The following is a 19,458-nucleotide window of genomic DNA, read 5'->3' as shown; positions in this document are numbered from 1 at the left end:
TTCAATGAATCACTGTTGTTTAGCAGCATGAATTTAAAGAGAGATAATGAGTTTATACATAGGCTACATTGAATATGCCACATAATAGTATTGAAATGTATGGGACTATTATATAAGCAAACACTGCAAATTTCAAAACTTATTATGCTGTTATGTCTTTGACATCTTTGGCACAGTTCAACAAATATTATGAAAGCATATGATGCTTGTGTCCGGTAACATTGGATAACCCTGAGCATATTAGAACAGAATATATCACCTTAGGTATCATGTCCTTGAATTTAATACATCCTTTATATTGTTTTGCTTTTTAACGACATCTTTAACATGTTGTGTAGCAAGTTGCAACAAGAGATCACTTGTACTGCCTTCACGCTTACTGTTCAAGTTTGGCATGATATTACGGACTAAACGAGCTAAAGTTGTAGCACAGGGACGGAATGATGGATGGTTCATGTTGATACCTTCTGCTCGCAGAGCTTCAGCAACAGCCCACAGTAACTTCTGTGAAACATAAAAATTATGGTATTCAATATCACAGTAAATGTAACACATTATGCACATAAGTGTGATTAGGGTCACGAGGTTATATATTTCTATTGAGATAACTCATTGTGTATAAAATAATCTGCTAGTCTGGCAATATTAAATTCATTACATTTCTGGAACGGAGATATCTGTAACATTAATGAAATGCCTACAATAATAGGATGATGACCAACATAATTGAATTTTGATGTGGGCGAAAACTGACAGAAACAATGTTCCTGGTGCACATATAACAGAGTTCTGTTATGTGCATAAATACAAGGATTAGATACAAAATAGTGGCAGAAAAAAGTGCAGTGATCTGTGTGTGAAAGTGTTAGGTGTTCAGTAGTTGATAGTGAATTGTGAGATGTAATACAAAACATAACAGTAACAGACTTGTGTCTTTACATAAAAGGTAAAAGGTAAAGGTATCCCCGTAACATGCCATGAAGGCACTTGGGGGGCATGGAGGTAGAGCTCCATGCTTTCCATGACCTCGGCACTAGAATGAGGTGGTGTGGTCGGCACCACGCTCTGACCGCCTTTTACCCCCGGGAAAGACCCGGTACTCAATTTTATAGGAGGCTGAGTGAACCTCGGGGCCGTTCTGAAAGTTTGGCAACGAGAAAAAATCCTGTCACCACCTGGGATCGAACCCCGGACCTTCCAGTCCGTAGCCAGCTGCTCTACCAACTGAGCTACCCGGCCGCCTGTGTCTTTACATAGCAGTCACAATGTGCAGGAGAAAATACTAGCACTTTAATATGTTTACTAAAGTGAGGCAATACTTGTGGATTAAAATTGAGAATGCAAGAGGTTGTAATACACAAGATAGTTTTCAGAGACTGCGAGAAGTATGTGGTGATACAGTGTTGTCATATCAAATAACGGCACGATGGATGCAAGAGATCCACAACAGTACTATATAATACATTTTGTCAAACCTGGCAACCTTTTCATAAAGGGAGCTTAATTAATTAATATTGTATCAATTTACAAAATAAAATAATGAATTACTGTTTCATAGATTAATTTGAAAGTTTAATATTCATCTTCACAGCAAGCCCAAAATAATGACGTACAAATAAACATTTTACAAACCTATAGGCTTAACCAGTTTGCAACACAATTAATTTACATTTTTACTATGTGTACCCTTACAGGGGGATGATCCCGAAGACTTCTGACAGTTCTTCCTCTGAATTAGTGTATTATATCTGGTTTTAAATCTGATGAACACAATTGCAAAACTGAAACTAGCTCGAACTGCACACTGTACCTTTTACTGAATGGAAGCTTCAGTCTCAGGTTTATTTGTACCTTTTAGTTCTGTTAGGATTTGGAGACGTGCAGTTCCTATTTAAATAAAGAATGAATTGAGGCCACAAAATAATAAATCTGGACGTCAATAAGACAGTAATGTAAAGGAAAATTAAACGATAATTACCTGAAATGGCATGTGTACCCTACTTTTCTGCGTGACGAGAAGTGAAATGCCTCTTTACATTGAAATGAGAACTAAATTACTATTTTTTCACAAATTAAACAGTCTTTCCCTCCTGAAGTGCACAAAAGTATTCGTCTTCCTATTTCTGATAGTGGTAATTTCCAGAGAAGAAGCCATTTTTACAGTGAAGATTACAGAAGTATTATTAGGAGTTACCTGTCATCCTACTTTCTGCAAACCACCACAGACGTATCACAAGCAGTGTTTATGTTTGAATCCTACTTTCTCCTACCAAGCGGACTGGTGTGGGGTAAATGAAAGTAGTGATGCTATCTCTCACTGAGAGAGAGTCGCCCATCCATGATGACGATGATGATGATGATGATGATGATGATGATGATAATAATAATAATAATAATAATGTGGTTCTGACTTGTTCACCAGGATGAATGAGCCATTGTGAAGGAAACTATGCCACATCACAGCCAAGATTATCTGTGCAGTTACTACAAAACATCAACAAAGATGGCAGTGTTGATGGTGTACAATGCCTTCCACAAATGTGGCAGAAGGTTGTGGACATGCAGAGTGAATACAATGAATGAATGTAAGGCGTAGGTATTGATGCACACAATAAAGGCATCTGTGGACTGTAGTCACATTACCATTATTTCGTATCCAACCTTTGTTGTAGAACCCTTACCTTCTCTGGAGGAAGTCAAATTAAGATTTATAACATATTTAGAAATCCTCTGTCAGGTGAGTCTGAATCTCCAAACTTCTGATCCAACAGTGAGCATGGTAATCACTCAAGTACCAATATGTAAAAAAAATAGGTTAAAAATAAATACTCTCACACTTAATGAAATCTTTATAATCATACGAGACTGTAAATAAAGTAGTGGTAACATTATCGGGAGGGGACCATGCAACTGCGGACGCACTAGCAGGCAGTGGGCGGTGCTAGTTGGGGCCAAGTTAATGTATGGAGTGCCAGAAGCAATCAGTACAATAAGAGGTGTTTTTTTTTGTAGATTATTTTACGACGCTGTATCAACATCTTAGGTTATTTATCTGAATTAGATGAAGGTGATAATGCCAGTGAAATGATTCCAGGGTCCGGAATCGATAGTTACCCAGCATTTCTCATATTGGGTTGAGGGAAAATCTCGAAAAAAAAAACCTCAACCAGGTAACTAGCCCCAACCAGGATTCGAACCTGGGCAACCTGGTTTCGTGGCCAAACATGCTTGTGTGTGTGTGTGAGTGTGAGTACGTGTGTGCGCGCACACGCGTGCGTGTGTCTCTCTGTCCACTTCACTTGCATGATTTGGGTTCCGCATATTGCAGACAGTTGACAGAACTGTAACCTATTTTCAAGTTGCACACCACTTTGGCAGACTACATTATACATGATGTATAACTAAGAAGAGTTGTATCATGTACTAGAGTGAGTGTAAGTGTAGTGTAGAGAATGGATGAGGATGATGATGGTGAGGAAGGGAGAAGGGTAAACCCAGTGTCGGCACATAGCCTACTCCTGTCGAATAGCACCTAGGGACCGCTAGGTTTAACGTCCCCATCCAATGGACGAATCACTATCAAGAGTAACATATACCTTTTCTTCATATGCACTGCAGAGAGATTTGGGATTTAACTCAGGCATATTGGTGCAAAATTTAGTGATTAGAAGTTGTGCACCATCATCTCTCCTAGTCCTGAGGTTGAAATTTTATATGAAAATTTCTGATCCCGCCAGGAATCGAAACTGAACCGACTAGTCTGGAGGCAGATATGCTACCACAGAGCTAACTCAGCAAACTGAATGTTAAGATTTTGAGACTGCACTAATGAAAGGATATTGTTATACCCAGATCCCCTCTTTGTTATTCTTCTCTTCTATACCATTTTACCTTACTCTCTATATTAAGTATCATCTTGCAACACTGTTTGCTTTACTACATACAGATCAATATTGCAAGTAATGTTCTTATTCGTTATGTTTCTCCTTATACCCATCATTTGTTTCTTAATATTCTTAACACTTTTAATATCATTCTTGCATTTTAACACAAATGCTTCAATAAATAACTATTTCTCTACTTGCAGGTTTTTGAGCACTGATGACTTGTACAATGAATGAAATGGGATTCGTAGCTGTGAAAAAAAAAAACGAAAATGATAAACCAGATCCCAAACTACTGTCAAACTTTGCCCAAGGATGTGTTCGAGGATGTAAAAAGGGTGCTGCCTTTTATAAAAGCAAGGTTCCAATAAAGAGACACCCATAACAATAAAATCTTTAGGCCTATAAGCTCATTTGAGCCATATAAATCACCTGGTCCAGCCCTATTACAGCGGGGGGGGGGGGGGGGGGAGGGAGGAAACATCATATTAGTACTATGCAAGCTTTATGTTAATAAATAATGAATACTGATGAAATGAAAATAAGCTCTTTGACAATTTGTTCAATGTTCATAAACTTGTATGGATTATGGTTGCTGAAATTGATCAATTAGCTTTTACTTCACGGAAAAAAACTGATATCTTTTACAAATGATCAAATTAGAAACAACTATTTAGAAATCATCTTACCTTCTTATGTAGTTCACTTAAGCCACCAGGCAAATCTCGTGAATCTGACTGAGTATGACTCGGCACTTGTGGTTTATTTTCACCAATTTTATCACTGTGACTTTTGTCAACCACTGACATAATGTTTTTATCAGTCCGTGACCTCACATCACCAAACAACTTTCTTCTAGGATATTTATTAACTTGTGCAAATGTGTCATTCTCTTCTCTCCTCCTTTTTCCATACACATTCATGTGTCCACTAAGATTAGTCAGAGCTCTGTCATGTCCTGCATTATCTTTAGACGTGCTTGGCCAAAGAGCACGTTTTGAACTCATGATTCGATCAATATCACTTTTATTCTTCTTTGACCCTGATTTACACTTCGAAGCAGAAGGTATTCTTTTAATATTATTTGATGGACTTTTAAATAAGGCACGTTTTGTATGTTGAAGCTTACTGCAGTCAGCATAAGGCATCTTTTTATGGAACTGGTAACTTTTGGATTTCTGCCGATTTTCATTTTTCCTGCAAAATAACACAAAATATAAAGCAAAGTTGTAAGTCTTACAATCCAACACCAAAGTTATCAGAGAAAGTGTTTGTGGGATCATTGATTTTGATAAGTCTATTTCAAATTAAATTAATCAATATCAAAATAGTAATAATGATATAAGTGAGATTTTACTCTAAGATCACATGGTTATGTGCCTCTTCATTAGAAAGCTTATGTTACTAAATAAATATTTCAAAAGCAGTTCTTTGTTTAAGATTCCAATCAAGCTTGTTGTATTCATTCATGGCGATCACGTAAATTGGTAACAAAGTGAAAGTAACATATACTGTGTGACCAATCATCTTATCATTGATGTAATTGAACCCTAGATTTCAGCTGAGATGAGAAAGAGAGGTTATGGCTAGTTTTATTGAGTCAGGTCACAGACGTGTGTAACATTTAAAAAACCTTTATTAAATTAGTTAATATCTATTGTCTCCCGATGGTGTTATCAAAATAAACAAAGACATGTAGTAGAGGTGCCAACAATAGCATACCGGTAATTCAACTCAAGACAATGCAAAGTATCATTATTTCAGGACTTCCAATATCATATTTCGTTACACTGTATTTTTAGACCTGAAAATAATACAACATTCTGTTTGAAAAATCAAGTCAACTTAGAGTGGAAAAGAAGACATTACTGGACAACTAACTGTAAACAACTGCTATAATGAAAATATATGTTAATACTATATATTTAGTTGTGATATTTAAATATTTGCAATGTACATATCTACACAAAATATTTATTTATTAAAATATTGTACCATCTTTATAGATTAATTACTGGTACTGTACTTGTAATATTATAGACAGCAATAAGTATGCCTCATTATTAACTTGACTAATAAAAAAATGAACAAACACACAGTCTGAATATTTTCTCTTTCAGTTTTGTTTTAAAATCAGTGATTGTAGGTTGTTGTGCAGTAAGGTTCATTTCGAAATGTAAATAACTTGAATATTAGCGTTTTAATGGTTTTGACATCGAAGAATTGATCGTCATTTGTCATAAGATCCTTTTCAAATACCTGAAATTGTTAGACCTGCAATTATTGTTAATAATACTAACTCAAATGGTAATTAGCCTATATGCATAAGGTGTCTATTATGAAAAGATGAGTGCTCGTTGCAAATGCAGCAGCAGCAGTAGTAGTAATAATGGTAGTACAGTGGTCACAGAATATCTCTGAGCCTGATGACTGCTATGATTCCTAGAAGTGAACTTACAGGAGAAAGGGACGAGTGTGGCAACATTATCAGTATGAAACAAATCCTTCACACTACTGAAATTAAAAACATTCACTCACTGAAATTGAGGAGCATCACTGACAGCGGTGAGTAGTTGATGTTTTCAATTAACATACAAGCATAATAATTTTAAATAAATAAATAATAAGCACAACAGAGAATTCCGTACATCAGAAATTAATAATATCATCACATAGATCATTCGTCTAACAGTACATAACTGTTGGTTCCCGGCCACCCAAATCACTCATATGAGTGCGCTCCTGTATGATAACATAATATATATGTCAAATATGGAGTAGACCAAAAAGGGGGGGAAAACTAAAGGACAAAGAGTTCGATCTGGTGCTGAGAATGAAGCCTTGGCGTAGCTCAGTGACAGAGCATCCAGTGCGTAGAACTGGGGGCCCAATACCGGAGCGAATTTTTCTCCATTACTAATAAATAATAACCATAACAGAGAATTCTGCAGGATCAAAAATCAATAATATCATCACATAACAATCTGCGCTAAAGATTCACTTATTAATATCTCCTTATCTCACCCTCCTTTCTCTATGACGTAGGGCTGGCTCAAAGATATTTTGCATTCACTGTAGTGGTAGTCTACTGTGCAGGATCTTGGATGGCCTCAATTACCTTGCTTCCCTGCATAACTTTGCAATTGAGTCCAGGTAAGAATGTCAAGAGTATAGGTATGTCATGATCTTTAACGGAAATACAGAGCATGCAAACATAAAGAGAACCTGGGAAAATATGGATCAATGTTATAGAACAGGATCTGTGAAGAATGGGAAGGAGATGGAGGAATAAGACTATGAGACGAATGGGCCGAATTTTTCAAAATGCCACGAGAAGAAATAAAATATAAATTAAACAGTTTACCAATATCAAAATAGTATGTATTGTATGAAGACTTACTTCATTTTTACCATGATGAGACGTCGTTCAGCAGCAGCTGAGTGTCGATTTCCAGGCAGCTGTCCTGTAACACTGTTGAGCAAATTAGCACTGGAGAAAGTCTGTCTTCTTCGTGCTAAATGACTCAAACGTGCACCTGGTGAGTGACCAGTGCGTTTTTGTTTGTTTGTCATTTTATTTACTTTATTTGAAATGTCACGACTAAACCACACATTACAGGAGGAGGAAGTCTCACATCCTACATATCGCTCCTGTAACTTCTGGCATAATATTTCAAATTCTTCAGAAAATTTACCATGATTGTATCTGAAAATGAAGTGAGGTACGAATTAAAACTATATATACACATTTTTAAAATGTAAGAACATTATCACTCCCAGTAACAGATTTTAATGGATTCTGTTTTCTTTAATAGAAGTATGTTCTCATATTCCACAGAGGAATATGCTTTATGTGCAGTGAAACACCAGCTACTGTTGTCAAATAAAAACTGTCAAATGAAATTGTTAAACATTACAGGGAAATAACTAACCTACGAAAATTCTAAAAATCTCTATATCATATCTCTCTATATATTACCATTCTAAAACTAATTAATACAATACTATCAGAAAATTTACGTTTCATTCAACAAAAAGGTTCTTTTTCTTAAACCCCTGTTCAAATATGATGAAAGTATATTTGTACAAAATTTGAAATTTTTTAAATTCCGAAATGTGATATAGAAAGTAGACAATTAAATACGTAGTTGGTTGGTTTCCAATGTCAAGCACTTGAAGTAATTGGTTTTTCTCCCCTGGTCTACACGGTCTCATCTTAATTTACTGATATCCATTGTCAAATTGTTCACTTCGTAAAAGTATATCAGTACATATCATTACACAAAGGAAGAAAAAGATACTACTTAAGATCTTTATGCTCCGCTTGAAGTAATTATCCAATTAACAATACTTACTGAATGTCATGATAACAACATGATTTCGATTCTGGCCAAGAACAACTCTTCACTTGTTCTATAGTTGAAAATTTTAATAAATCTCTTCTAGTATTTATGGATTTTGTACCTTGAAAACAAAGAGAAATAAAATTACTACAGACTAAAAAAAAAAAAAAAGACTAATCTCTGGTTATAACATGTGACATCAAAAATGCAATATGACAAACCCATTCCCTTAATTTAAACTCAGTTAATGCTACTGACACTAAAATCAAATCTTGGTACCAACTGGTAATGTAACCGCCAATAGGATAAAATATAGATAAAGTCTATTTTACAGCAACTCCTGTGGACACTCAAAGCCAGTGCATTGGAAGTTCAATTGCCATGTCTCTTCCTTCTGTGAGAAGATAACTTGTCTGTGAATGTAAACACAGGATACTGTATGGTATGAGCTTCAGTGGAAGGTGGAAGAAGTTCACGCGAGTTTGGTCTGCTGATATGGGTCCATTATGCTACTACCTCCAAATTTTGATGTGAGCGAGAGATGACTGATAAGCTTTCCCTGGAGCCCTCTTTTCCAGGAAAAGGATTATTTTATGTGTCTATTCTTGACTTCCCTTTCGAAGGAAGTAATGCAATTCAATTTACATCCCCTATGTTCTAGTGATATTTAACTTATTTTATATTTTTGTTTTCATATTTTCCAATAATGGTATATCTATAATGTGATAAATTGAGCTATATATAATCATAATTTTCCTTACTGTGTGTACTTAAAAATATTGTATTCATTGTATGCTTTGTACTGCACTAATTTATTATTACTATTAGTATTATTATGTTAGGTTAGGTTATAAGGTGCTTAGGAAAATATTTGGGGCTAAGCGGGATGAAGTTACAGGAGAATGGAGAAAGTTACACAACGCAGAACTGCACGCATTGTATTCTTCACCTGACATAATTAGGAACATTAAATCCAGACGTTTGAGATGGGCAGGGCATGTAGCACGTATGGGCGAATCCAGAAATGCATATAGAGTGTTAGTTGGGAGACCGGAGGGAAAAAGACCTTTAGGGAGGCCGAGACGTAGATGGGAGGATAATATTAAAATGGATTTGAGGGAGGTGGGATATGATGATAGAGAATGGATTAATCTTGCACAGGATAGGGACCGATGGCGGGCTTATGTGAGGGGGGCAATGAACCTTCGGGTTCCTTAAAAGCCATTTGTAAGTAAGTAAGTATTAGTATTATTATTATTATTATTATTATTATTATCATTATTACTATTCTTATTTTATTATTATTATTATTATTATTATTATTATTATTATTATTATTATTATCAATAATTGTCTTATTTTTTTATACTTTATAATTTGTATGTCTCATTTATCTTGATCTGCTATTCACATTTTATTATGCTTTTTTCTTTCTTTCTGTATGTTATATATTATGTCTGATTTCTACTTACTTGTTGTTTACATTTTATTATTATTATCTTATTCAGTTTTGTGTGTAAAATTGTAGTGTACTTTGTAAATTTGTAGTGTTTTTTGTAATGCAGTTTTACTCCTGGTTGAGTGTTAGAGAAGGCTGTATGGCCTTAACTCTGCCAGGTTAAATAAATCATTATTATTATTATTATTAGGAAAGAGGAAATTGGGAAGACCACGAAAGCGCTGGCATGAGACCGTAACAGATCCTGTAGGGTCTAATACGTGAGGGATATGATGATGATGATGATGATGATGATGATTATTATTATTATTATTATTATTATTATTATTATTATTATTATTATACATAAATATACTTGGACTTCTCCAGATGGATTGACACACAACCAAATAGATCACATCCTGATAGATAAACGGAGACATACTAGTATAGTAGATATTCGAACTTTCAGGGGTGCAGACTGTAATTCTGACCATTATTTGGTGATTGGAGAATTAAGAGAAAGATTATCAGTAGCCAAGCGAGTAGAGCAACAAGTTAATATTACTAAATTCAATATTTTGAAATTAAAGGACGAGGAAGCTAAACAAAATTATCAGGTCGAAATTTCGAATAGGTTTGCCACTTTAGAAAGTTCCGACGAAGTTGAGAAAGAATTAGATGTTAACAGCATGTGGGAAAATATCAGAGATAATATCAAAATTGCAGCTGAGCAGAGCATAGCTTATTATGAAACTAAGAAAAAGAAACCGTGGTTTGATGAAGATTGTTGCATGGTAGTAGAAAGAAGGAAACAGGCAAAATTGAAATTCTTACAGGATCCAGTTGAGGAGAAGAGAGATAATTATTTCAATGAAAGACGGGAAGCAAGTCGTACACTTAGGAATAAAAAGAGAGATTACTTAAAGGAAAAACTGAATGAGGTAGAACCAAATAGTAAGAATAAAAACATTCGAGATTTATATAAGGGTATAAAGGAATTTAAGAACGGATATCAGCCAAGGGTAAACGTGATCAAGGATGAGAATGGTGACTTGCTTGCAGACTCTCCATCAATCCTAAACATATGGAAAAACTATTTTGCGCAACTACTAAATGTACATAGGCCAAATAGAAATGATCGGGACGAAATTGAAATACAAACTGCTGAGCCATTTATACCCGAACCCACGCTTTCAGAAGTCGAAATTGCAATAGAAAATCTGAAAAAGTACAAGTCTCCAGGTATCGATCAAATTCCAGCAGAATTAATACAAAAGGGTGGAAGTGCATTATATAGCGAAATTTATAAACTTGTACTTGCTATTTGGGAAAAGGAAATTGTACCACAACAATGGAAGGAGTCCATAATTGTACCTATTTTTAAAAAGGGGGACAAAACCAACTGTGGTAACTTTCGAGGAATATCACTTTTGTTGACGTCGTACAAAATTTTGTCCAATATTCTTTTGAGAAGATTAACTCCGTACGTAGATGAAATTATTGGGGATCATCAGTGCGGTTTTCAGCGTAATAGATCGACTATTGATCAGATTTTTTGTATTCGACAGATAATGGAGAAAAAATGGGAGTATAAGGGTACAGTACATCAGTTATTCATAGATTTCAAAAAGGCATATGACTCAGTTAAGAGGGAAGTGTTATATGATATTCTTGTTCAATTTGGTATTCGCAAGAAACTAGTTCGATTAATTAAAATGTGTCTCAGTGAAACATACAGCAGAGTCAGTATAGGTCAGTTTCTATCTGATGCTTTTCCAATTCACTGCGGGCTAAAGCAGGGAGATGCACTATCACCTTTACTTTTTAACTTCGCTTTAGAATATGCCATTAGGAAAGTTCAGGATAACAGGCAGGGTTTGGAATTGAACGGGTTACATCAGCTGCTTGTCTATGCGGATGACGTGAATATGTTAGGAGAAAATACACAAACGATTAGGGAAAACACGGAAATTTTACTTGAAGCAAGTAAAGCGATCGGTTTGGAAGTAAATCCCGAAAAGACAAAGTATATGATTATGTCTCGTGACCAGAATATTGTACGAAATGGAAATATAAAAATTGGAGATTTATCCTTCGAAGAGGTGGAAAAATTCAAATATCTTGGAGCAACAGTAACAAATATAAATGACAGTCGGGAGGAAATTAAACACAGAATAAATATGGGAAATGCCTGTTATTATTCGGTTGAGAAGTTCTTATCATCCAGTCTGCTGTCCAAAGATCTGAAAGTTAGAATTTATAAAACAGTTATATTACCGGTTGTTCTGTATGGTTGTGAAACTTGGACTCTCACTCTGAGAGAGGAACATAGGTTAAGGGTGTTTGAGAATAAGGTGCTTAGGAAAATATTTGGGGCTAAGCGGGATGAAGTTACAGGAGAATGGAGAAAGTTACACAATGCAGAACTGCACGCATTGTATTCTTCACCTGACATAATTAGGAACATTAAATCCAGACGTTTGAGATGGGCAGGGCATGTAGCACGTATGGGCGAATCCAGAAATGCATATAGAGTGTTAGTTGGGAGACCAGAGGGAAAAAGACCTTTGGGGAGGCCGAGACGTAGATGGGAGGATAATATTAAAATGGATTTGAGGGAGGTGGGATATGATGATAGAGACTGGATTAATCTTGCACAGGATAGGGACCGATGGCGGGCTTATGTGAGGGGGGCAATGAACCTTCGGGTTCCTTAAAAGCCATAAGTAAGTAAGTAAATAAGTAAGTATTATTATTATTATTATTAAAAACCCTTCCTCCTTGGCCGAGTTTGAACACGTGAACCCACTGATCTACTAGCAAGCATCAAACCATGAGATCATAACTGCATTTTATTCACATAAAAAGTACTGTAACACATCCCATCATTTTGACACGATGTTGGTCCTAAGAGAAGAAGCTTGCAGATGAGATTCCAGACTTTACAGCAATTAAGACGTGAAGAATACTTTTTTGTTGAGATATGATCTAAAATATTTCATAAGGTGACAGTGGTTATTGTTAGCTAATGCTGAGTTCTTGGCAATAAAGCCATTAACCCTCTTTCTCTCCAATATAGGAGAGTGATCTAGCAAAAGTATAACTGCTTTAATGTAGGCACCATATTTTTATGTTAAGGTGATTATATCACCTACTCACATGTAACCCTCAAATTGTATTTCGTGAGGTTGAAACCCCAAATACCTTCACAAAACTAGCAATATTCAAGAACTCTGCATGTGACTATAAACTTTATAATACTGAAGAAGGAATCCTGAAGTTATTCTTATATCTCAGGGCTATTTTAGTCATTTTCAACTGCAGAGGTTATTCAGCGTCAAAGTTCAATATTGGAGAGAAACGGCTGACAAAATCTACCAAAAGTCCTTTACCAGGGACAGGGTTAGTTTACGTGCTTCTTATCTCTCAAATCAACTTGAAAATATTCTATACTTAAAGCTATGTGTGAAGATTCATATCTTACCATTTTCATTTTCCATATTTCTCAAAAGTAACAATTTCTCGTTTTCCTTTAAGAGCCGCAATATATCTGAAACATCTAGTTGTGGAACTGTTACTGATGGAGGTGGAGGAACACCTGATAAAGACACTTGTAGACGATGTAATTTCTTCTTTTCAGCTAACAAAATTTCATCAAAACTCGTTCTGGTGTCAGTGAAACTTTTACCTTGCACATTTGCAACTGTTTCTGCAATAGAACAAAGTGAAGTCATTTATTTAATCTTCAAGAATTTATAAATAACAAAAGTAAGCCTATAAGACAATTACAATGCAGGCCTGTGTGACATGTTGCAATTATTTCTGCTGCAATAAAAATGGGACCAATGTGACTGCTGTTGCAACAGAACGCAAGGCACACACCATTACAAAATCTCATCTGCTGATAAGATTAAACACAATTTGTGTATTCTAGAAAAACGCAATCAATTTTGAAATTAATTCAAATATATTTTTCAAAGGAAAAGCGAAGTTCAGGCTAACAACTGATGGACTGACAGTTGACAGACCTCATGTCCTAGAATAGAACAGAGAATAATGAGGACCTAGTCATTATGATGATAATGATGATCACGACGATGAAGTACCCCTACAACGCATCACACCATTGGCACATTTTAAATTTTCTTTGCAGAATAATTGGTTCTCAAAATCCCACACTCTAGCACAATTAAAAAACATTTTACCAAATTAACAAGTAGGCCTACAGTAAAATCTAGTTAATACGCTCCCACTTACAATGCTATCCTGTTCATTACACTCTTTTTATATGGCCCTGGACATTTCATATATAATCCTGCATAATTTTACTCTCATGTAACACTTCCAAATCCCACTTGTAGCATTTTTTTCGGACCAGAAATGAGTAAGAAATTTCGAAATTTGTAATATTTTAAAAGCATGGTGAAGAAATATGTTGCTTTGACTGTACTGAGAGTCACTGCACCATGAGTGTAAGAAAGAAATTTCACCCTCTATCTGAAAAAACTCTTCAGTCAGCACTGTTGGAAGTTGTATTTACTAGTACTTTCCTTTGTATGAAAGGATTTTAACACTCAAAAGTCTCCCCGTCAATACATTCCTGTCATTTCTGTAAAATTTTGTCATCTTTGAATTCTGTGGAGTGTGCAGTAAGTTTGATAGTGCAAAATGGCAAAGCAGAAATCTCTGACTGTTGTTGTTTAGTAAACTGTCCGAAGACAGGTCTGAACCTCACAAGTGATACCAGGAAGACACTACTATGAGACAATTAGGCCAGGAGATAATGGGGTAGGTAGCCAGTTTCTTTCCCCTCTCCATTGCATACATCAACGACTAGCTACATATTACACTTCAGATGCATACAAACAATTGTTCTTCCTCTGACACATATCGTTAATGCCTGATAATAGATGTACATACAAGTATATAAATAAAAATGATATTTGTGTTGCTCCTAGTGATGTATCAATTTTCTATGTGATTCAAGTAACTATAGATAATGTAAGTAGTTAGGTACTTGAATCACATAGAAAACGTTATAAGTACAAAAACACGGCAAACAACAATCAAAGATTTTTTTTCATATGAAATTAGCTCTTATTTTCATTTTGCACTGTAACTAATGCACTACATAATATGCTTCCTATAAAGTTGTGTCTAAATTGTTTTTCCCATTTCATAAATCATTTCGGGTCTATATGACTATAGGATATTGGTAGTATGTTTATGAGAATATATGTTGGCTAGATTGGGGAATGGGGTGATGTCATAAGATTGACGTCATCGGTTAGTAGGGTTACATTTTGTGTTTGCGTGTAAATCTAAAGGTCGCTGTGGATTCCGGTGGTTAGGATGGTATAAGTGTAAATTTTATTGGGGGTTGGTACTGATGAGGTTTGAATGGCATACCGGTAAAGCATGTGTTTGGATAGTGTGTAAATCATTCTATTATTTGTTCAATTCATGAGCATTTGTGCCACTGGTGATTTGTTTGGCTATGGAATGCGTTGCTGGCCCAAGAGGAGTGAAACGGAGGGCTGAACAAGGTCGACATATGTGAGAAGGTTAGAGGGTTAGTTGAGGTGATATCTCAGTGACATGAGGTCGACATATGTGAGAAGGTTAGTGGGTTAGTTGAGTTGATATCTCAGTGACATGAGGTCGAATACTGTGAATTCAATGATATAAATGCGTTTTTTCTACCGTGTATAGTGTCGAATTGCCGAAATTTCACCTATGAGATCGTGTTGATGATATCCTATTTTGAATAAGAACGGATGGGTTGTATTCCAGAATGGGATGTTGTGAAATTGTTTTGCTGATATCCTATTTTGGATAAGAGCGGATGGACTCTGTTCCAGAATGGGATATCGTCAATTTGTGTGATTATTGGTTTTTAGATAATTGGATCGTATTGATGATATCCTATTTTGAATAAGAGCAGATGGGTTGTATTCCAGAATGGGATGTTGTGAAATTGTTTTGCTGATATCCTATTTTGGATAAGAGCGGATCATGTTGATGATATCTTATTTTGAATAAGAGCGGATGGGTTGTATTCCAGAATGGGATGTTGTGAAATTGTTTTGCTGATATCCTATTTTGGATAAGAGCGGATGGGCTCTGTTCCAGAATGGGATATCGTCAAGTTGTGTGATTATTGGTTTTTAGATAATGGGATCGTGTTGATGATATCCTATTTTAAATAAGAGCAAATGGGTTGTATTCCAGAATGGGATGTTGTGAAATTGTTTTGCTGATATCCTATTTTGGATAAGAGCGGATGGGCTCTGTTCCAGAATGGGATATTGTCAATTTGTGTGATTATTTTTTTTAGATAGTTTTATTTACTCGTCGTGTTAGTTTACGTCGGCCATGTTGTGACGTAACTACCGCCATGTTGTGACGTCATCGTTTGTCAAACTTGACGAAAATTAAGCAATATCCTATAATAAAAGAATCCCATCATTTCCTGTCTAGAGCGCTGTCCCACTTACAACTCTTTAAGGCCACAGTCCCGTAATGAGCATATTAACGAGGTTATAAGCTTAATGTAATACTTCATTTAAGCCAAAATACAACAAAGTCAGGAATACTTCAATTTTATACTATAATGTGCTTCTTACAAGTGGGATATATTATAAAAAGTGCAAGGAATTGATATAAATTATTTTTATATTAGGATCATGAAAGATGAACAATCTATATTAAATTTTTTACATACAAATAGGCTAGTTAAAAGCTTCGAAGTATAGGACTTGGAAATTTTTACAGTTTTCCCACTTACATAAATCCGAAATTGGATAAAAAGAGAAACATGAAACATTAAGCCTCTTCAGTTTCTGGACTACCAAATGAGAGGTAAAAGATTTCTAGGGAGACTCCCAAAATGCTGGCAGGAAAAAGCAACAGACACCAAATCTAGTACCGGTACGTAAAGAGGAGGAAGAGGAGGATGACGACGATGATTATGATAAAAAGTTTCAAACAAGGTTATAATATTAAATTTTTTACACACCTGTATAATACGAATTTTCATCATCTGAACTGAAAAGCAGTGGTGAATGCTCCAAGTAACTTGTCACTTCATTATAAGGACAATCCATTGTCTCTTCAGTGAATGTTTGCAAAACACATGGACTTTTGGAAATCTGTGACATCTGTGTCTCATCTTGACTGCAGTCTGTATTTGTTAACGTTTCTATATTTTCTGTAAATTCATCATACAAAATTTTACCCTGAGATGACTCATTATTTGAGGTTACATTCGTACTTCCATCATTCAATGACAAGTCTTTTGTGATAATAGAAGAAATTTCAATTTTAGGCATCCCAATTGACAAATCAGAACTGCACGTATGTGCACAAGTATCAGATTCACCAACCAACTGTTCATGTATATTTCTCACTGACACATTTTCTTCACTAATGTAGTTTAATTTAGTTTCCATATAATTTCCATTTTTCTTCAAAAACGAAGCTGCAATAGTCGTGCTGTCAGATACAACATCCATATTACATTCACTGTTGTCTAGAGATAAAAATGTTACTTCACCTGTATCATTCTCTCCACTATGGTCACTAACAGTTTTCAGAGTAGTATTCCTTTCTTGTTCAGGGAGAACTAAATTATTTCCTAAATTACTTAATTCAGTTTCCACTCGTGGTTTGGTATCATCAGCTGTAAGTACGCCTTTATTGCAATCAACATTATAATATGAATTGCTGTCTTCCAAACCTTCGTAGTTCTCAACATAACTTTCACCTGTGTTATTAATACCTTCCTTCGTTCCTTCTTCAGTGAACGGAAGAACTAATGCGCTAGAATCATCATTCAAATTTTCATTGACTACCTTATTTCTTTCGGAGTCACGAATCTCTTCTGCTGAAGAATCCACTTGCATCCTAGTCCTGCTTGATATGATGTAAGGCTTTGACTTTATCAAGTCACTAACATTTTCTGTATAGTTTTTAAGTTCAATTTCTTTTGCCGTTACTGAGACAAGGCTACACTTTAATTCCAAGTTACTTTCAATTATTTTGTTGATCGTGTCATTAGGTTTCTCTACTGAATATTTCGCCACATTATTTTTTGCAACACTTTCGCTTATCTTTTCATTCTCTCCATTTAATTTCAGGTTTTCTATTGCTGCAAATCTAAAATAATCTTTGGAATTATCTAAATGTATGAGTGAAGAATTACAAGTTGGTGCTTCAGATTGCACAGTCATACTTTCTTTACTATTTTCTTTTATAAATGAATTCATGACATTGGTTTGCATTAAAGGAGACGAAGTTTTCACAGGTGTAATATTACATGATAATAGCTTTTCTGTTTCATAATGTTCTATTAGGATATCATTATGCGAGGAATGTAACATTTCGTTAGTGTCCACTATTTGCAAAGGACGTGCGATTTTATCGTGATTAACATTTGCCTCTCTATCACAAATATTACTCGTTATAACACAAACAGAGTTCTCGCTAAGACTGTCATTCGCAATATTTAGTAACGAAACATGATTAACACTGTGAGTGGTAGAAATTTCTTCTTGCCCGCTTTCATTTATTACATTTTCTATATATTCTTGGGTCACAACTGACTGATTGCTTTCTTGAGAACTACAGATACCTTCCTGTAAATTTTTACAAGATCTGCCTGCTGTCGGAGACGTTAGCGCAACATTTACTTTTGTCTTCTCGTGATATGTGTCGTTACATAAAATCATTTCTCCCTTTAACTGTACACCTACGTTACTATCATCCTTTTTTTCAAAACTCAAAATTTCATTTGAGGCATTTTCAGTTTCATTAGTAATGGAATGTGACATAACAGTATCTTCCTGTAAAATCGATATAGGACTGTGCTTTGCTGAAGGGGTAATGCATTTTCTGATAACCAGAGATAAGGGCTTGGTACCACATGAAATATAATACGCTTTCGGTGTAACACAAAGCTCGTTTGAGGAACTGAGATAGTCTCCAGATAAATCTGTATTTTCGTCATCTGCATCGCTACCATGCTCTTCATATGAAAATGATTGTAATAATGGGGAACAGGGAATATGCCCTTCTATACTTAGCCTAGTTTGCTGGTATAGTGCTTCATAACCAAGAACACATCTTTCTGTCGTCTTCGATAATTCAAGAATAGGTGTACTGTTAACACTATCCATATTGATTGCCAGCAGTCAATTATAATCGTTAGCACATTCATTCGCTTCACAATAATCTTCGCTTCATATTTATACAATAACAACAAAAAACAGAGCACGAATTGTAAACGTCAGCTATGATTATTTATCACTTTGCTAAAAATGATGACTGAAATATTATGTTATGTTCACTGCAATTATATGAACGGAGTACAATTTTCTTTTCAAGTTCTCAATTCTTCATTGTAATGTAAAGAAATTCCTCAAACACTTGTTTTAAGAATAGTAATAATCACTTTTCTTCTGTTTTCATTTAGCCACGCATTTGAGATTTGGACTTTCCCAACAAACTTTTCGAATGACTTCCATTGAGAAGTTCTTTTGATTGGAACGATCGCAACAGGTAAAGTCTTTCATGGTAACCTCTGGTATGGTCGTGTTTGTGGTTACTGGTGGTTATCAATGTTAGCTCACTGATGGTTACTGCATGTTCGTCTATGATACGGTATAAAGTTAAAGCCATGGATAAATATAGATATTTAACCATGATTAACCAATGGCTTCAATCTATGATACAAACGCAGTCAGTCACGAAACAATACGAGGTAAATATGCATCTATAGATAGTTGCTAAC

General features: G+C 35.3%; 1 protein-coding gene across 1 annotated transcript; it reads right to left on the bottom strand.

Moving 5' to 3' along the window:
- mi (minus) lies at positions 1–19,189 on the bottom strand. The gene is made up of 6 exons (XM_069825778.1): positions 16,687–19,189; positions 13,153–13,377; positions 8,240–8,348; positions 7,285–7,590; positions 4,574–5,081; positions 1–504 (listed from the first exon to the last, which is right to left on the bottom strand). The coding sequence occupies exons 1-6, from the start codon at positions 18,842–18,844 to the stop codon at positions 268–270; spliced, it is 3,543 nt and encodes a 1,180-aa protein (XP_069681879.1). The 5' UTR covers positions 18,845–19,189; the 3' UTR covers positions 1–267.
- Between the last annotated feature and the right edge of the window lie 269 nt (positions 19,190–19,458).

This window comes from Periplaneta americana, chromosome 5 (assembly GCF_040183065.1).
Source record: "Periplaneta americana isolate PAMFEO1 chromosome 5, P.americana_PAMFEO1_priV1, whole genome shotgun sequence".
Classification (NCBI taxonomy): domain Eukaryota; kingdom Metazoa; phylum Arthropoda; class Insecta; order Blattodea; family Blattidae; genus Periplaneta; species Periplaneta americana.
This window is presented reverse-complemented; position numbering and strand designations above follow the sequence as displayed.